The sequence below is a fragment of the Pelodiscus sinensis genome, chromosome 1 (assembly GCF_049634645.1).
Source record: "Pelodiscus sinensis isolate JC-2024 chromosome 1, ASM4963464v1, whole genome shotgun sequence".
Classification (NCBI taxonomy): domain Eukaryota; kingdom Metazoa; phylum Chordata; order Testudines; family Trionychidae; genus Pelodiscus; species Pelodiscus sinensis.
In genome coordinates, this window is record NC_134711.1 from 151091297 (window position 1) to 151107156 (window position 15860).

A 15860-nucleotide genomic window follows, 5' to 3' on the forward strand; every position below is an offset into this window, starting at 1 on the left:
TGTTATGAGAGAATTATGTGGACAAAGTGAAGAATGGTTTAGTAAGGTGCATCATCAATCCAAGGTTATAATGTAAAAGCTGCAAAAAAGTCTCTCCCTTGATTTACAGTGCAGCAGCTTGATAATAACTCAAACCTATCCATGTTTCAAGAAAGCTTGGATTATTATATAAAACTGTATTTATTTATATCTGTGTTATTATTCAATGGATCAAGTCCATGAAAATTCTCCATGAAGGCCAAATCATATATTTTTTGCTTGTTACGTAATACATCATGGTTTGCTACTTAAGCCAACAGCATGAGATATTTTATTAATGGAATTATCAATCACATTGATCCCAACAACAGAAAAACACGGTATGTGGCCAATTTTAGATTATGATATGTAGGTGATAAATACTTTATTCATACTAGTGGGCTGCATGCTGTGCTCACTACGCTCACCAACTCCCTTTCTCTCTGGCGGCTTTTGAGGCCAGAGAGCGTGAGAGCATGATAACGTCCAGAGAGCATGAGAGTGTGATGATGTTGTTCTGTTGCCTGGCAGGAAAAACTTTTATTTACACACACACACACACACACACACACACACACACACACACACAACATGTAAGAGAGAGAGATTTGATTTGTAGAACACTTTTTTTTTTACATTTTGCAGATTGAGCAGACAAGATAAAATAATTCTTAGCTCAAATGGCAATAGAGCACCAGATTTTTTTTTGACTAAACTAATGCAGAAACAGAAAGTTTAATTGGCATAAACAAATTATTTGTAATACTAGAGCCCCTATGTCCTAGACATTTCTACAACTACAGGGCTGAGAACAGGGGTGGGGAACCTTTTTTTGGGTCGGGGACTGCTGACCCATAGAAAAATCAGTTGATGGCTGCACAAAAGTGAGAAACAAAAAACAAAAACAACCCCATCTCACTGAAAGACACTCTTCATATTCCATGCACACACCAGAGCCTAGGAGGGAGAGCATCATCATCATCATCAACAACAACCATGGGCTCAACACCTGTTGGTGTTCGATGCCTCCCTCACTATTTCCTTCCATCTTTCCCTGTCCAGTGCGGAGTGGCTTAGTTTCTGTAAACTAACTCTGCACCAATCTACTATATCATCTACCCCAGTGGTTCCCAATCTTTTTGCTACTGGGGACCAGTAAACCCATTCACGAGCTTTTGGAGGACCGGTAACATTTATTTGCACATTTGCATATTCATTAAGCAATGATGAATATGCAAATATATTGTGTCACTGGCGCTACCTGTCCAGCGGGTTGTTCTGCCCCCCTCCTGGCCCCAATCCAGTCTGCTTTATTGGCTGGCTCTGGCTTCCCCGGCTGCATCCGGCGCTGGGTGTTGTGCGTCGGTGCGCACAGCGCCCGACCTCCTCCCTGGGTCCTAGTGCCTGCTGGATCTAGCCCCGTAGCCCGAGAGCATGCCCGGCAGAGACGCCACAGCGGTGGGCACTCTCCCAAGAGGGCCGCACCACCGCGCCTGGCAGTGCAGGGTGCTGCTACCCCATCACACAAATTAATAGGATTGTGCACGATAATTTTTCTAAGTACCGGTATTTTTTTTCTCTCTAAGGACTGGTAGTGGGCCACAGACCACACTTTGGGAAATGCTGATCTACCCATTCTCTGTGGGGTCTGCCTCTCCTATTAGGATCATCCATTATGCTGAATGCCAGGGTCTTAACTTTTCGTTCGTTGTTCATTCTGCAGATATGTCCGAATAGCTGTAACTTCCGCTGTATAACCTTCTGCAGTAGGTTCTCTTTTGGCTGTATCTTCCTATATAATTCCTCGTTGGTGACCTTCCCAGGCTAGTACATTTTGTGCCCCTCCTACCTCAGGTTCTGGAATGAAGCCCAAAAACGAAGGGGTCAGTGTGTGGGAGCGAGCTGCTGGGAAGACAGCTTGGGGAGTGAGGTCTGGGAGGGAGGGAGGGTGCAGAATTGGGTTGGGGATTGGTGGGTGGTAGAGTGGGACAGTTGGGTGGGAGGCAGGGTACAGGAGATGAGTGAAGGTGTAGAGTCTGGGTGGTGGGAGGATTTAGGAGCAAAGTAGGGGTGTGGGGTCTGGGTGGGAAGAGGTGCAGGAGGGGCGCTTACCTGGTGCAGCTGCCTAGGGATGCACATGGCTCCCAGTCCCCTGCTGCTCTCAGGCACTGTCCCCTGCTATTCCTATTGACTGTGATTACAGTCATTTGGAGTGGTGGTGGGAAAGCCTCCAGGCAGTGCTTTGCTGCTCTGCTGTTTCCCCCAGCGAGGGGAAGGGAGAGAGGGTTCAGCAGTCTGAGGAGCCACTGCCTTCTCCTGCCAGACAGAGCCTGTGGGTTGGATCCAGCTCTGGGCTTGCCTGACTGGCCTACGAGACTCCTGCTCCCACCATGGGGGTAGGGCCACAGGGTTGGAGAGCTGATGCCAGTTCCCTGCTGTGTGTGGGGGAGGTGGGGACAAGGGGGAGCTTCGAGCCTCAGGGGCTGGATACAAGCAAGCCAGGAGCAGGAGAAACTACAGGTTAGTTAATATAGTTTGTTGTGTTGCATTTTTTGGAGTTTGTGTTCTGATTTTTTGAAGGAGAAATGCTCATTACTGAATAGACATATGTATTGTGCAAGCTATAATCTGGAGAAAGTCACTTTGAATGGACAGACTGTGGACTCTGGCTAGGCTGGGAGCTGTGCTCAATAAACAGAGCTAGAGTCAAGAGATCCGCCTAGGAAGCCTGATCCAGAAATTCCAAGCTCTCCATAAAGCTGACTCAATGGAGTAAGACTAGGTGGGACACAACAGCCACGGACAGGGGGTCGAGGTCTTTCTGACCTCATGGTGCAGGCGTTGCTGAAGGAAAGCGAATATCATATCAGGGCTATTTCTACAGCAGCGACTAACAATACGTCTATCAGTATTCCTGAGTGAGGATTTGGAGAGACAGGGATTGTTTTGTGATTAAGATTTATGGGTGTCATTGAGCTAGGTAATTAATAACTAGGACTCTGGGTTTAGCCAGGCACCTGAAATGCTGGGTTTTGTCAGCTTGAATTTTTAGGTGAATATACGATAATCAAGACCAGACCATTACTACTGTGAATGACACCTGAGAGAATAGTTACATGCATAATAAGGGAGTGTCAGTTTAAATAATAGGGCCCATTAATTCTACAAGTCACTTAAATAACTGGAACAGAAGTTGTAAACATTTTACAGGAAACCCAAATGTCTCCATTTCCTAGCTATGTGACAGGCATTTCAAAAAAAAGTATCCACACAGGAAGCATCTCTGCCTCCTCTCCCTGCTGTCTTGCAGCCAGGAAGCAACACCACTATGGGCAGCAGCACAATGACCAGGAGACACCTTTGGGGTGTTGGAGAGCAACTTCCCAATTAACAGCAGATTGCACAATAGTAAGGAGAGGGAAAATGATCAGCCAAGATAAGCAGTGGGGCAGAGGTGTCAAACTATACTCTAAAGAGCTCAGGTGACGTTTTCCTAAATGTCTACAAATCCATGTGTCCATTTTTAAAGGCTGCAGGTACAAGAGCTGAAAAATCACTACTCTACTCTGTACATATAAATAAAATGATGTAAAAATGATCAAGTGCTGGACAGCTACCGTATCCATTTCTACACAAGCCATCTGGGTAGGCTTGCCAGGCACTCAGTCATAAAAGGGCCCTGGCATCTCTGGTTGGCAATGTAGGGGGACCTAGGGCCATAGGCATGGGAAGTAGGGATGTGGATGGTGCATCCCCAGGTTTTGTACATGGCTTCCTCACACTCAGGGGCCCATCCTGCTGCCAAGTTGCCATAAGCTATGGCACCCCCAGGTCCCAGCTTCTAGGCAGCCTCACCCCAGTGGCCCTTCGGGCTTCACTCTACAGCCCACCCCCCGTCCCAGTCCTGCCGCTCATTGGCCCCAGGAGCTCTGCAGCCAACTGTCTCCACGGTCCAGGCCCCTGGCCTTGGAGACTCTGCTGCCGCTCAGGGTCCTGCCACGGGCCTGGATCCATACAGCTCCCGGAAGCATCCGCCAGCCCCTGGAGGCCTATTTGTGCAGGGAAGCTTCATGCGCTGCCCCTGCAGCTCCCACTGGCTGGGAACCATGACCAACAGGAGCTGTGGAAACAGCGCTTGTGGGTGTGGGGACAGTGCATGGAGGATCCCTGGCCACCAATGTGCTTAGGAGCTGCAGGGATCTGGGAGCCACATTAAGTGCCACCAGGACCTCACTCCACGAGCCTCCTCCTGCAGCCCAACGCCCTGCCCCAGCGTGGTATCCCATCCCTCACCCACACTCCCTGTGGAAATTGAAACCCGTACACACCAACCCTCTACCCAAGCCCTCCCCTGAGCCCACTCCTGCAGCTGCAGCTATCACTCCCTCTACACCCTAACCTCTGCTCCAGCCCAGTGAAAGCGAATGAGGGTGAAAAAGAGCGAGCAAGAGAAGGGGAATGGAGTGAGTGAGGGTCAGGGCAAGGGTGTTCAGTTTTGTGCAATTAGAAAATTGGCAGCCCTACAAACCCAAGGAAAAAATGACAAAGATTAGGAGACAACATGGGCTAGAGTTTAGCAAGCTAAGAAGAAAATCTCTATAATAGCTAATTATACATTAATTATGGGGAGGGGTGGCCAGTGTTCATGTTCATTAGAATCTATAGCCTATATTTCATTGCCAAAAACTCCTCAACTAACCCGCAAAAAAAGCAACTTAGAGCACATTTTTACTTCAGCCTACACTGGAATGTCATTCCATAGGTTCTGGAAAGAATAGGCCTCAGAAAATAATCCAAACCACAGAGGACAATAAAAGTACTTGTGCAGATTACATTTCTATTTATTTAAATTACTGTATGGGCTATTTTTTCCATAGGAAATTGTTATCCCACATGAAATTTTGGCAAGCAAAGGAAATGCCATCCTTTTCCAAATCATACAAAAGGAGAAAAATGTAAGATCACAGAACTGAAAAGGTGGAATTAAACAGAGCTTTTCAATTTAGCATTGTCGCTTGGCCTGCCACCCCAGCATTTTCAGACAGAGAAAGTGCCTGTGATGTCCTCTTACCTTCTGACACTGCTGGTTTTTACTTACAAGTGTGTACACTTAATATATAAATGCGACTGTCAGCAGAACTAAAACAACATTCAATACACTATTTGCCAAAGCCATTGCCTGCATCCCACCTGGATTCTCCAGGCACAAGGCCCTTTCAATGCGACTCTTCTTCAGGCATTTAGGCTGAGATAGAAAGAAAGACTATTTCTTAGGAGTCAGAAGCTATTTCAGAAAGCATTGCCACAGGGAAAATGGCAACACTTCCATCCAGGCTGCCAACAGAGGGAGGCAAAGGGAGCAATTGCCCTTGGCCCCAGTGATGGTGTTTGGAGTTCCCATCCCTTTAAATCGCCACCCAAGTGCTGCCACTGCCCTCTGGGCAGCACTTAGGGTTGCCTGCGGAGGTGGGGGCACCATATAACATGCTCCAGGCAGTGCAGGAGGGGGAAGGCACTGAGGTTCCAGGTGGCACTGAAGGCTGACGGCCAACTTTCTACAAGGAAGAAGCCTTTTTCTCAAAGAGCTCTTTTGGAAAAAGGTGTGTGTGGATGGGGGGGAGGGGAGGAGGAGGAGCGGGAAGAAAGAAGGAAGAAGAAAAAGCACAGGTGCCCTAGTGGCCACTCCGTCCATAGTAATCAAAGCTTAAATGCAAGATAGCATCTATTCAGTGTGGACACTATCTTTCAAAAAATAAAATGGTTTTTCGATGCGCTTTTGTGTGTAGACACTCTCTTTCAGAAGACATTTTTTTGGAAGATCTCTTCCAAAAAGAGCTTCTTCTGAAAGAAGCCTGCAGTCTAGACATAGCCTCTGAGGGCAAATGAGTAAACTAATTATACTGCTCATAGTGGTACTTTTCTCTGCTCAGAAGTGCCAAACTGTGACACTAGCATGTGAGTTAAGTTTTTTTTTCCAGACACACCACTACAAAAGAAATCTTCGCTTTCATTTGTGAAAAAAGGACAAAGTGAAAATTTATAAGATATGAAATTATCCACAAGCATAATCAGCATAATAGTGATGAGGTATCAAATCCTGATAATTTTGATTGAGGGTAAAAAGGAGTAGAAATTGAGTAAGACATCACAATTTGGCCCAGAATGAGTTCAAGTGGATGGAAGGATGAGTTCAGATATTAAAATATAGACAGCACTTGAGAGTGAAAGCCCATGGAGCTGGAGAAAGAAAACATTAGGAAAAAACTTCTGTGTGTATACCTATAGTGTGGGGGAAAGAGCTTGGATCAGAGCCATCCATGTTTGGAAACTTTATGTTTGATTTTGTAGATAAGCGTCTCAGAAAAAGGCGGATTCAGATGAGTCTAAAAAGAGAGCTGTTGTGAAACAAGAGGAGTAGAGAGTAATTACAAAAGATGAGTCAATATAATGTTCAGAATAATTAATAATTGTGTTTATGTAACTATTACACAAACTACCATAGAAGCACATGGGCAGAAAAGAAACTGATGCAACAAGAGAAAGAATTCTGTCACTAGGATGCCCTAGGGGGTAATCAATAGAATGGGCAGATTTATCAGACTCACAGGGCAGACTCCATGATTTTTGGGTGCTTTGAAATCCTTAGATGAAAACTGTTCTAGAAAGGCAAAGTGTTTATGCGAAGAAGCAGACAGCAGATCTGTAGTCAACATGTACTATTTTAAATGAGGGGTCAGGCATCTAGCTAGTTTCTCCTGTGAGCCAACATGTAGCCGTTTTGAAAAAGCTTAACCATTAAACACTGAATATTATGGTTTGCCCTTTCAGATTACTTGTACTTTTACCAGCATCCTATGGTATGTTAATTTCCCCTTATGCTGAAATTCTGCAAACATCCTTTTTGACAGTTCTCCAGGTACACAGGCCAAGGCACTCAACATCTAGGGAAAAGTTTTTCAATTGGCCAGTGACAAGTGCCAACTGTCAGGCCTGTCTGACTATGAGAAAATGGAACAGACAAAACGTCTATGTCTTGAGCAAACATGACATTTCTGGGTGATCCAATAAAATGGAATTAAAAAAAATAACATCAGTACATTTCATGCAGGCTGTTGAGCAACTTGACAGTGCCATATATTTATTTAAAGCAGTGGTCGCCAACCTTTTTAAGCACAAGATCACTTTAAGTTAAGTGCAACCCAGGATCTACTTCAAAGCAAATACCCTGGCCCTGCCTCATTCCCCACCCCTTTTTGGAGGACCCGCTTTGCTTTCTCCATCTCCCCCACCCTGCAGTGCAAGCAGGAGGTTTCTAGGGGGTACTCCAAGGCAGAAGAAGCATGGCAGTAGGTGCACTGGTAGCTGGAATGCCCTCGCTTGATAGCCAAACCTGTCAGTGGCTCCAAGATCTACCAGTAGATCCCAATCTACTTGTTGGTGACCACTGATTTAAAGGGAGTGCCTTTGATGCAGTAAAATACATTTCAAGCAGATTGTTATGCTCTCATTTAATTGAGTCTGGATGCCTTGCTCTACAGGTTGAAACTCTCTAGTCCGGCACCCTTGGGACTTGACCGGTGCTGCACCAGAGAATATGCCAAACCATGGGAAGTCAATATAGTCTAGCAGCATTACCATCACTTCCGCTGCTTATTGGGCTGTTAGAAGACATTTGGAGGTAAAAGACCTAAATAAGAGCACAGGACACTAAGAACCAGGACTAGTGTCTGTAAACAATCTTTATGGGACCGTGGGACACTTGGCCACACCTATGATAACTGGTTGTCCAGCTAACTGCAATCATGCCAGACCATGGATGTTGCCGGACCAGAGAATGCCACACTAGAGAGGTTCAACCTGTAGTCTGAAGTCACACCAAACAACAAAATTGAATATGAGGCAAGCAAAAGATGCTGCAGTTTGATTGAGGTTCTTACACTAATCATTGGATGAATGAAGTAACTAGAACTATTCAGTTGTCAACTGAATTACAGGCAGTCCCCGACTTACGCGGATCCGACTTACGTACGGGGCTTTTCTCGCCCCGGAGCTCACGGGCAGCGGGTCGCCACCCGTGTCCTCCGGGGCGAGAAAAGCTTCTCCCGGTCTCCCTGGTCTGCTGGGGGGATCCAGCAAAGCCGCTGGACCCCCCCAGCAGACCAGGGACACCCGAGCAAAGCCGCCGCCTGGGTGGCTTTGCTCCCGGGCAAACGAGCAAAGTCGCCCAGGCGGCGGCTTTGCTCGAGTGTCCCTGGTCTGCTGGGGGGGTCCAGCGGCTTTGCTGGACTCCCCCAGCAGACCAGGGGGACAGGAGCAAAGCCACGGAGCACGCCCGCAGCGGGACAGCCCGGGCGCGCCTGGGCTGTCCCGCTGTGGGCGTGCTCCAAGGCTTTGCTCCCCGTCTCCCTGCAGACCAGGGAGACGGAGCAAAGCCGTGGAGGACGCGGGCGGTCCTGCCACCCGCGTCTCCCTGGTCTGCTGGGGGGGGGTGCAGCTAGTGCCCCTCCTCCCTCCCCCAGCAGACCAGGCTTTTCTTGCCTACGCCTGGGGTAGAGCAGCTGGGGCGCTGCCGGGTTGGTCCCGCAGCGCCGCTCCTCGGCGCTACTGTACCAACCCGGCAGCACCCCAGCTGCTCTGCCCCAGGCGTCCTGATTCAGCCGCTGCTGGTCAGTTTCAGCAGTGGCTGAATCAGGACGCCTGGGGCAGAGCAGCTGGGGTGCTGCTGGGTTGCTCCAGTAGCGCCGAGGAGCGGCGCTACTGGAGCAACCCAGCAGCACTCCAGCTGCTCTGCCCCAGGCGTCCCCAAGTCAGCCGCTGCTGAAACTGACCAGGGGCTGACTACAGGAACCCGAGGCAGAGTTGCTCTGCCCCAGGCTTCCTGGAATCAGCCGCTGATCAGTTTCAGCAGCAGCTGACTTGGGGATGCCTGGGTTTCTTAAGTTGAATCCGTATGTAAGTCAGAACTGGCGTCCAGATTCAGCCGCTGTTGAAACTGATTAGTTTCAGCAGCGGCTGACGCCAGTTCCGACTTACATACAGATTCAACTTAAGAACAAACCTACAGTCCCTATCTTGTACGTAACCCAGGGACTGCCTGTACAGTAAATATTTTGTTTCTGAAGTTTATAGTGCTAGGCATGTCCAGAGGAGAAAATAGCCAATAGAAACAGATCTTGGAGTTATCGTGAAAATAGCCAATAGAAACAGCAGCATTCCTGAGGCAAAAGAAACAGATGCATTATAACATGATCTTCAAAGCTTCAGATTTGTCACAAGAGGCTCAGTCAAAGGAACGGGTGCTAGCAACCACTATATTTAAACATGGTAGTTAGCAAGGTACACCAACCAATAAGACACATTTTTGTCTTCATTAAGAACATAAGAATGGCCGTACTGGGTCAGACCAAAGGTCCATCTAGCCCAGTATCCTGTATGCCGACAGTGGCCAGCACCAAGTGCCCCAGAGAGGGTGGACCGAAGACAATGATCAAGCGATTTGTCTCCTGCCATCCCTCGCCAGCCTCTGACAAACAGAGGCCAGGGACACCAATTCTATCCCCTGGCTAATAGCCTTTTATGGACCTAACCTCCATGAAATTATCTAGCTTCTCTTTAAACTCTGTTATAGTCCTAGCCTTCACAGCCTCCTCTGGCAAGGAGTTCCACAGGTTGACTACACGCTGTGTGAAGAAGAACTTTCTTTTATTAGTTTTAAACCTGCTACCCATTAAATTCATTTGGTGTCCTCTAGTTCTTCTATTTAGGGAACTAATAAATAACTTTTCTTTATCCGCCCTATCCACACCACTCATGATTTTATATACCTCTATCATATCCCCCCTCAGTCTCCTCTTTTCTAAACTGAAAAGTCCCAGTCGCTTTAACCTCTCCTCATATGGGACCCGTTCCAAACCCCTAATCATTTTAGTTGCCCTTTTCTGAACCCTTTCCAAGGCCAAAATATCTTTTTTGAGGTGAGGAGACCATATCTGTACACAGTATTCAAGATGTGGGCGTACCATAGTTTTATACAGGGGCAGTAAGGTATTCTGTGTCTTATTTTCTATCCCTTTCTTAATAATTCCTAGCATCCTATTTGCCTTTTTGACCGCTGCTGCACACTGCGTGGAAGTTTTCAGAGAACTGTCCACGATAACTCCAAGATCTCTTTCCTGATTTGTTGTAGCCAAATTAGCCCCCATCATACTGTACACATAGTTGGGGTTATTTTTCTCGATGTGCATTACTTTACACTTATCCACATTAAATTTCATTTGCCATTTTGTTGCCCAGTCACTCAGTTTGGTGAGATCTTTTTGGAGTCCCTCACAGTCTGCTTCTGTCTTGACTATCCTAAACAGTTTGGTATCATCCACAAACTTTACCCCTTTCTCCAGATCATTTATGAATAAGTTGAAAAGGATTGGTCCCAGGACTGACCCTTGGGGGACACCACTAGTTACCCCTCTCCATTCTGAAAATTTACCATTTATTCCTACCCTTTGTTTCCTGTCTTTTAACCAGTTCTCAATTCAAGAAAGGACCTTCCCTCTTATCCCATGGCCATGTAATTTACACAGGAGGCTTTGGTGAGGGACCTTGTCAAAGGCTTTCTGAAAATCTAAGTATACTATATCTATGGGATCCCCCTTGTCTGCATGTTTGTTAACCCCTTAAAAGAACTCTAATAGATTAGTAAGACATGATTTCTCTTTACAGAACCATCCCAAACAAACCAGGCTGCACATGAAGTCCTCGCTTTATGCACAGCTAAACTACCCACCTGAAGGAAGTTCATAACTTTACTTTATGGTACAGTTACAATACAATTCTTCAAAAATATCTTCCTAGTGTTCAATTGGAAACCATGTTGCGACCATGTTAAGGTATAGTGGTTACAGAGGGGATGGACTATAAATGTCCTATTTTAACTCCTTCCAACAGATGGACAGAAGTCCTTTAGCAGTCCAACATCGCTATTCCTTAACAGACCAGATTTTTAGTTGAGTGTTGACATGCAGTCATCCTCAACTTCTGTCCCCTCTGCCATGATAAATAAAGACTGTTGCAAGGTACAGTGTTCTTAGCCCTTGGTGACACTGTCAGAGACACACACGGAATTCTGTCCTTCTCACATTCCCGTCTCTGTGAATCATGTCCTGCCATTCCTTGTGCTTGAAATCTCAGTTCACAAACCACTACTCTCTTTCCCTTCAAATCTCTCTTAAATACTCGATCCTTCTATGATGCCCACAAGAAGTGAGCAACTCCTTCTACAAGGAATTACTGTAAGCTACTCTTTTGGTTGGACTTCCTAGTGAATTTATTATGTATTTACATGCATTACAATAGCACTTAAAGAGACTCTAACTCAGAATGGGGTCCTGTTGTGCTAGGTATGTTAGCCCCTAAAAGGAGACAGGCTCTGCCCTGAAGAGTTTACACAATCAAAACAGGGAAGATACACAGAGTGGGAAAGGAAACAAAGGGACAGAGAATGAAAAGTCATAACTGGTCAACTGCAGAGCTAATAAGAGAAACCAAGTCACCCAGCTCCCAATACTGCCATCACCTTCTTTAAAACTAAGTATTTTGTAGCAAAGATTTCCTTCACGTCATATCTATACAGCCTCAGGCAATTGATAAATACTAATAATATTAGGCTGTATAAATTTCCTAAAGGAAAATATGAATATGAATTGTTTTTTTTTCTTGTTCAATTACAGCAGATATACTGACCGTCACAGCTTCATGAAACAAGGAAACTGCTTTATTAACTAAAGCACTATTTAATAGCCAATGACAGGCAGGACAAAATGGCTGCTGTTGCGTCTATAATTCTTACCTAACCCTAATACTGACATAAATTATCATGACTAAAATGGTTGTAAAGAATCTCAGATGGGGGGAGATGTATGCTCACGTATGTATGCTGACAAATATAATCCTTTTGTATTCGCATTTAGCATGGGAAAAACGGACTTTCACTCAGTAGCAGAGAGTTGGGAGAACATACTACAGGCAGTCCCCGGGTTAAGTACAAGATAGGGACTGTAGGTTTGTTCTTAAGTTGAATTTGTATGTAAGTCGGAACTGGTACATATTGTAGGGGAAACTCTAGCCAAACATTTTTTTTAGTTTTGGATAGCATAGGGAAAGGTTAACTCCCCTCTAATGTTTGTTTTGCTGTCTGTTCCCCTGTTCAGAAGATTTCACATCTATTTCTGTCCCTGTGACAAACTCAGGACTAAAGGAGTAACTCATCAAATACCAAACAGCTCTGCACCATGCTTTGAGCTAATAGCTTTATTTCCACACACCACCCAGGGTTCTAGGAGGAGGGTCCTTTTTTTGCTAACACAATGAGGCCAGCACTTTGTTTGTTTTGGTGGAGTCTTTGTTTGCCCAGGGAGCCCAGCATGTATAGGGGGAGGAGGGGCGGAGAGGCTGCTTTTGTCTGCTGTTAGGCAGCCTGTTGCTCAGGGGAGGGGGCAGCCTGTTGCTGGCAGGGGGGGAGGGGGGAGGCATGCAGGATGCGAGGCCGCGGGGGGGGGGGCAGCGGGCATGGGGAGGCACTTTTCCTCTGCCCGGCAGCTCTGCGGGATCCCTGTCCCTGTGGCCAGCTGCTGCAGGCAGAGGCCAGTTGGAGCCGGCCGAAGAGGAGGAGAAGGTGGATTCTAGGACCCAGGTGAGCGAGCCCCGGGGACGCTGCTGCGCTCCGGGAGCCCGGCATGTATAGAGGGGAGGAGGGGCAGAGAGGCTGCTTTTGTCTGTTCGGCAGCCTGTTGCTCAGGGGAGGGGGCAGCCTGTTGCTGGCGGGGGGGTGGGTGGGGGGGGGCAGCGGGCGTGGGGAGGCACTTTTCCTCTGCCCGGCAGCTCTGCGGGACCCCAGTCGGAGCCGGCCCGAGGAGGAGGAGGATCCTAGGACCCAGGTGAGCGAGCCCCGGGAATGCTGCTGCGCATGTGCGGGAGTTGCCTCACCCCGTTCGTATCTAGGGATCCGACGTAAGTCAGATCCACGTAAGTCGGGGACTGCCTGTACATGTATTTGGACTGCAATGAGACACTCTCTCTCTTTTACCTTTACAGCCCTTCTAAAGCCTGGTCTGCATTACTGCTAGTTACAAGTTACATAAGTAATTGTTACTTAAGTCAATGAAAATTAGCTCTTCTTACAGTAGCATCCACACTATGCTATGTCAATGAGAGACACTTTCTTGTCAACATAGCTTCCACTTCTTGTTGAGGTGGCTTATTGACATCAATGGGAGAGCGGAAAATTTTCCCACTAACTTAGTGCATCTTCACCAAACCCATTAAACTGACACTGCTGCATTAACTGCAGTGGTACTGATTAAGCCATGTGGTGCAGACATGGCTTAAGTCTATTCACTTTGAAGATAGATACATTGAGGCACATCAAGCATGATGTGATTATTCCTCAGTATGGAAAAGATTCATGCTCCACTCAACTTCAAAACATTTGGAAATTCATTAATTCTTGAGTGAAACATGAATATTGGTAGCTATGTTTTAATACTGGTATAACAAATTCACATCTGTACACATTTTATACAACTATACATGCTTGAAAATAATCCACCATTCTAATTACAATTATTCATTTAAAAAGGAAGTCACATGTGCAGTTTTTGATGAGACACTCCCATAGGACATTTTAATCCAACCCTTTATATTATTTGAAACCTGAATTGTACAGGATGGTTAAAAATATGGAAATATTACCACATTACTGAAGTCTAATACTCATGAGTTCTACTTAATTTAATTGATTTTATCCCTATTAAATTCTACGGGACTGTTATTTTCATAAGAGACAGTAGACCTGTAAAAACTGAACTGTGGATCTTTCTGCCAGGATGCAGAATGTGTCACCTTTTCATATACCCAGCCCTTACAGTCTGGGCCATCTGCGACATCTCGGGCATGAGATTACTTTCTCGGTTAACTATTTTTTTAAAGTCTGCTTCCCAGCAGAATTAGAACACACTCATTTTGTTCTTATACTTTTGTGTCTTTTTCTTAACCTGGGATATGACAGACAGTCTAATTTAGCTGGATTAATTTGGGAAGTTCTTGTAGTGCATTACCTTGTGTTAGGTTTCAGATTTTCAACTGTAGAGTGGGTTTGGTTTGTAGTTAGAATGGACATCTCCTTTCCGGTAGGTGCTCCATTTTCAGTTGATACTACCTTATACTCTGAAAAGTTAAAAGAAACATAATTTTTCCTTTAATAAAATTCTAATTCCTCTAAATTTTTCACTCCTCTCTTTTTTTCTTGTCTGATTTCCTGTTATGAGGACTTCCCTGATTATGTTATCATCCATCACACTGGCATCCATATGAACTACTCCTTTTTTATAACCTAAGTCCATTAAAAACTCTGTTTAATGATCCAGTTTTATGGAGCGGTGAGTGTAATGGTCCTTGAGTAGGGTGAGCTTGCTGAGCCCCTTTTCCTGTCCCTTTAGCACATCCCTTTCAAGTGAGACCCATGCCTCTACTTCTCTTTGAGATGACATCCCACCATCCGGACATTGTCCAACTTGGTGTCTAGATCACACCTGTCTGTCAACAATGCTACTCAGCAGGCCCACTCCCCTTTTGCAAGTTTCCTTCCGGGAGCTTATGGTCAGCACACATTAGCTATAAATCTGAAACACTTTCTTTAAAACAAACATGATTTATTCCACCCAAAAGTTATGTAGTGCATAGACTTTAAAACTTCAGGTGGATTTAAAACAAGACCTGTATAAATATTCCCTTACTTAAGCTTAACTTCACTAGCCATTGCTCACATTGGTCTCGGTTATTTCCCATCTTCGAGATGAAAGAAAGAGCCTGAATTCCTTGCAGGTTCAGCCTTCTCTCTCTGACTCTCAGGATAGGTCCACACTACAGCTGAACGCTGGCTAAAGGTATGCAGTTCCAGCTATGTAAAAAACATAGCTGGAGTCAATATTCCTTAAGCTGAGCTTCAGTGCTGTTCTCCCAGTGGGAGGTTATCAGGAGAAATGCTCTCCTTGATTTCCCTTACTCCTTAGAATGAGTAGGAGTTCCAGCGTTGACAGGGGCACCCTTAGTGTTAGATTTGGCTGGTCTTTAGTAGACCCAATATATCAAACTCCAGATTTTTACTTCTGTAGCATGAATCTTCTGGGAAGTGAAGAGGTGGCCTCAGACTGTCAGCTTTTTTACTGACACACCCAGGCATAGAGGGTGACCACCCATCCTGAGGTAGGTGAGACAATCCCAAAATGCAGAGTTCAAGTCCCAGTCCCAGGTTGAATGACTCTGGAACAGCATTTCTCCCAAATTCTGCAACACAAGTCCACACTAGCCTGAGACACCAGGCTCTTCCCACTTGTCACAAAGCCTTGTCCCTTGCTGCTCCCTCTCTCCCCTGATATTCCCCCCTTTGGCCAGGCCAGAAGCTGTGGCAACAGCCGCCCAGAGAGCCTGGGCTGCTCGGAGGAGCTCTGGGCCCTCTACCTGCCCTGAGTGATGTGGCCTAGGGGGCGGGGACATAGGCTAGAGGCAGTTTTTGAGCTCCCTGAATCCTTAATCTGAGTACTCTATCCTGTGCAGATAAGTAGCCCCTACCCTCACACCCCTAGTGTCATCAAAGGACAGGATTTTTTCCATCTGCTAGGGGATTTATTCTGGTCATCGTTTTTGGGAACCGAGAAGAATTTTTTTCTCTCTCTGCTAGAATGGTTGGGATGAGGTTTTTGCCTTCACCACAGCAGCTCAGAGAAATGGTGAGGAAGGTCAGGTGGCATGGTTAAACTATCCCCATTTAGCACGTATATAGTGCAAGT

The 15860-nt window shown here is 46.1% G+C and overlaps 1 protein-coding gene across 38 annotated transcripts in view; it reads right to left on the reverse strand.

The window, feature by feature from the left end:
• The window catches only part of ABI3BP (ABI family member 3 binding protein), a 323405-nt gene that overhangs the window by 25660 nt on the left and 281885 nt on the right, over nucleotides 1-15860 (reverse strand). For all 38 annotated transcript variants that reach the window (XM_075907457.1, XM_075907515.1, XM_075907462.1 and 35 more), the window contains one exon: nucleotides 14130-14238. In XM_075907457.1, the coding sequence (XP_075763572.1) occupies nucleotides 14130-14238 (109 nt within the window). The remainder of the gene's footprint in view (nucleotides 1-14129; nucleotides 14239-15860) is intronic.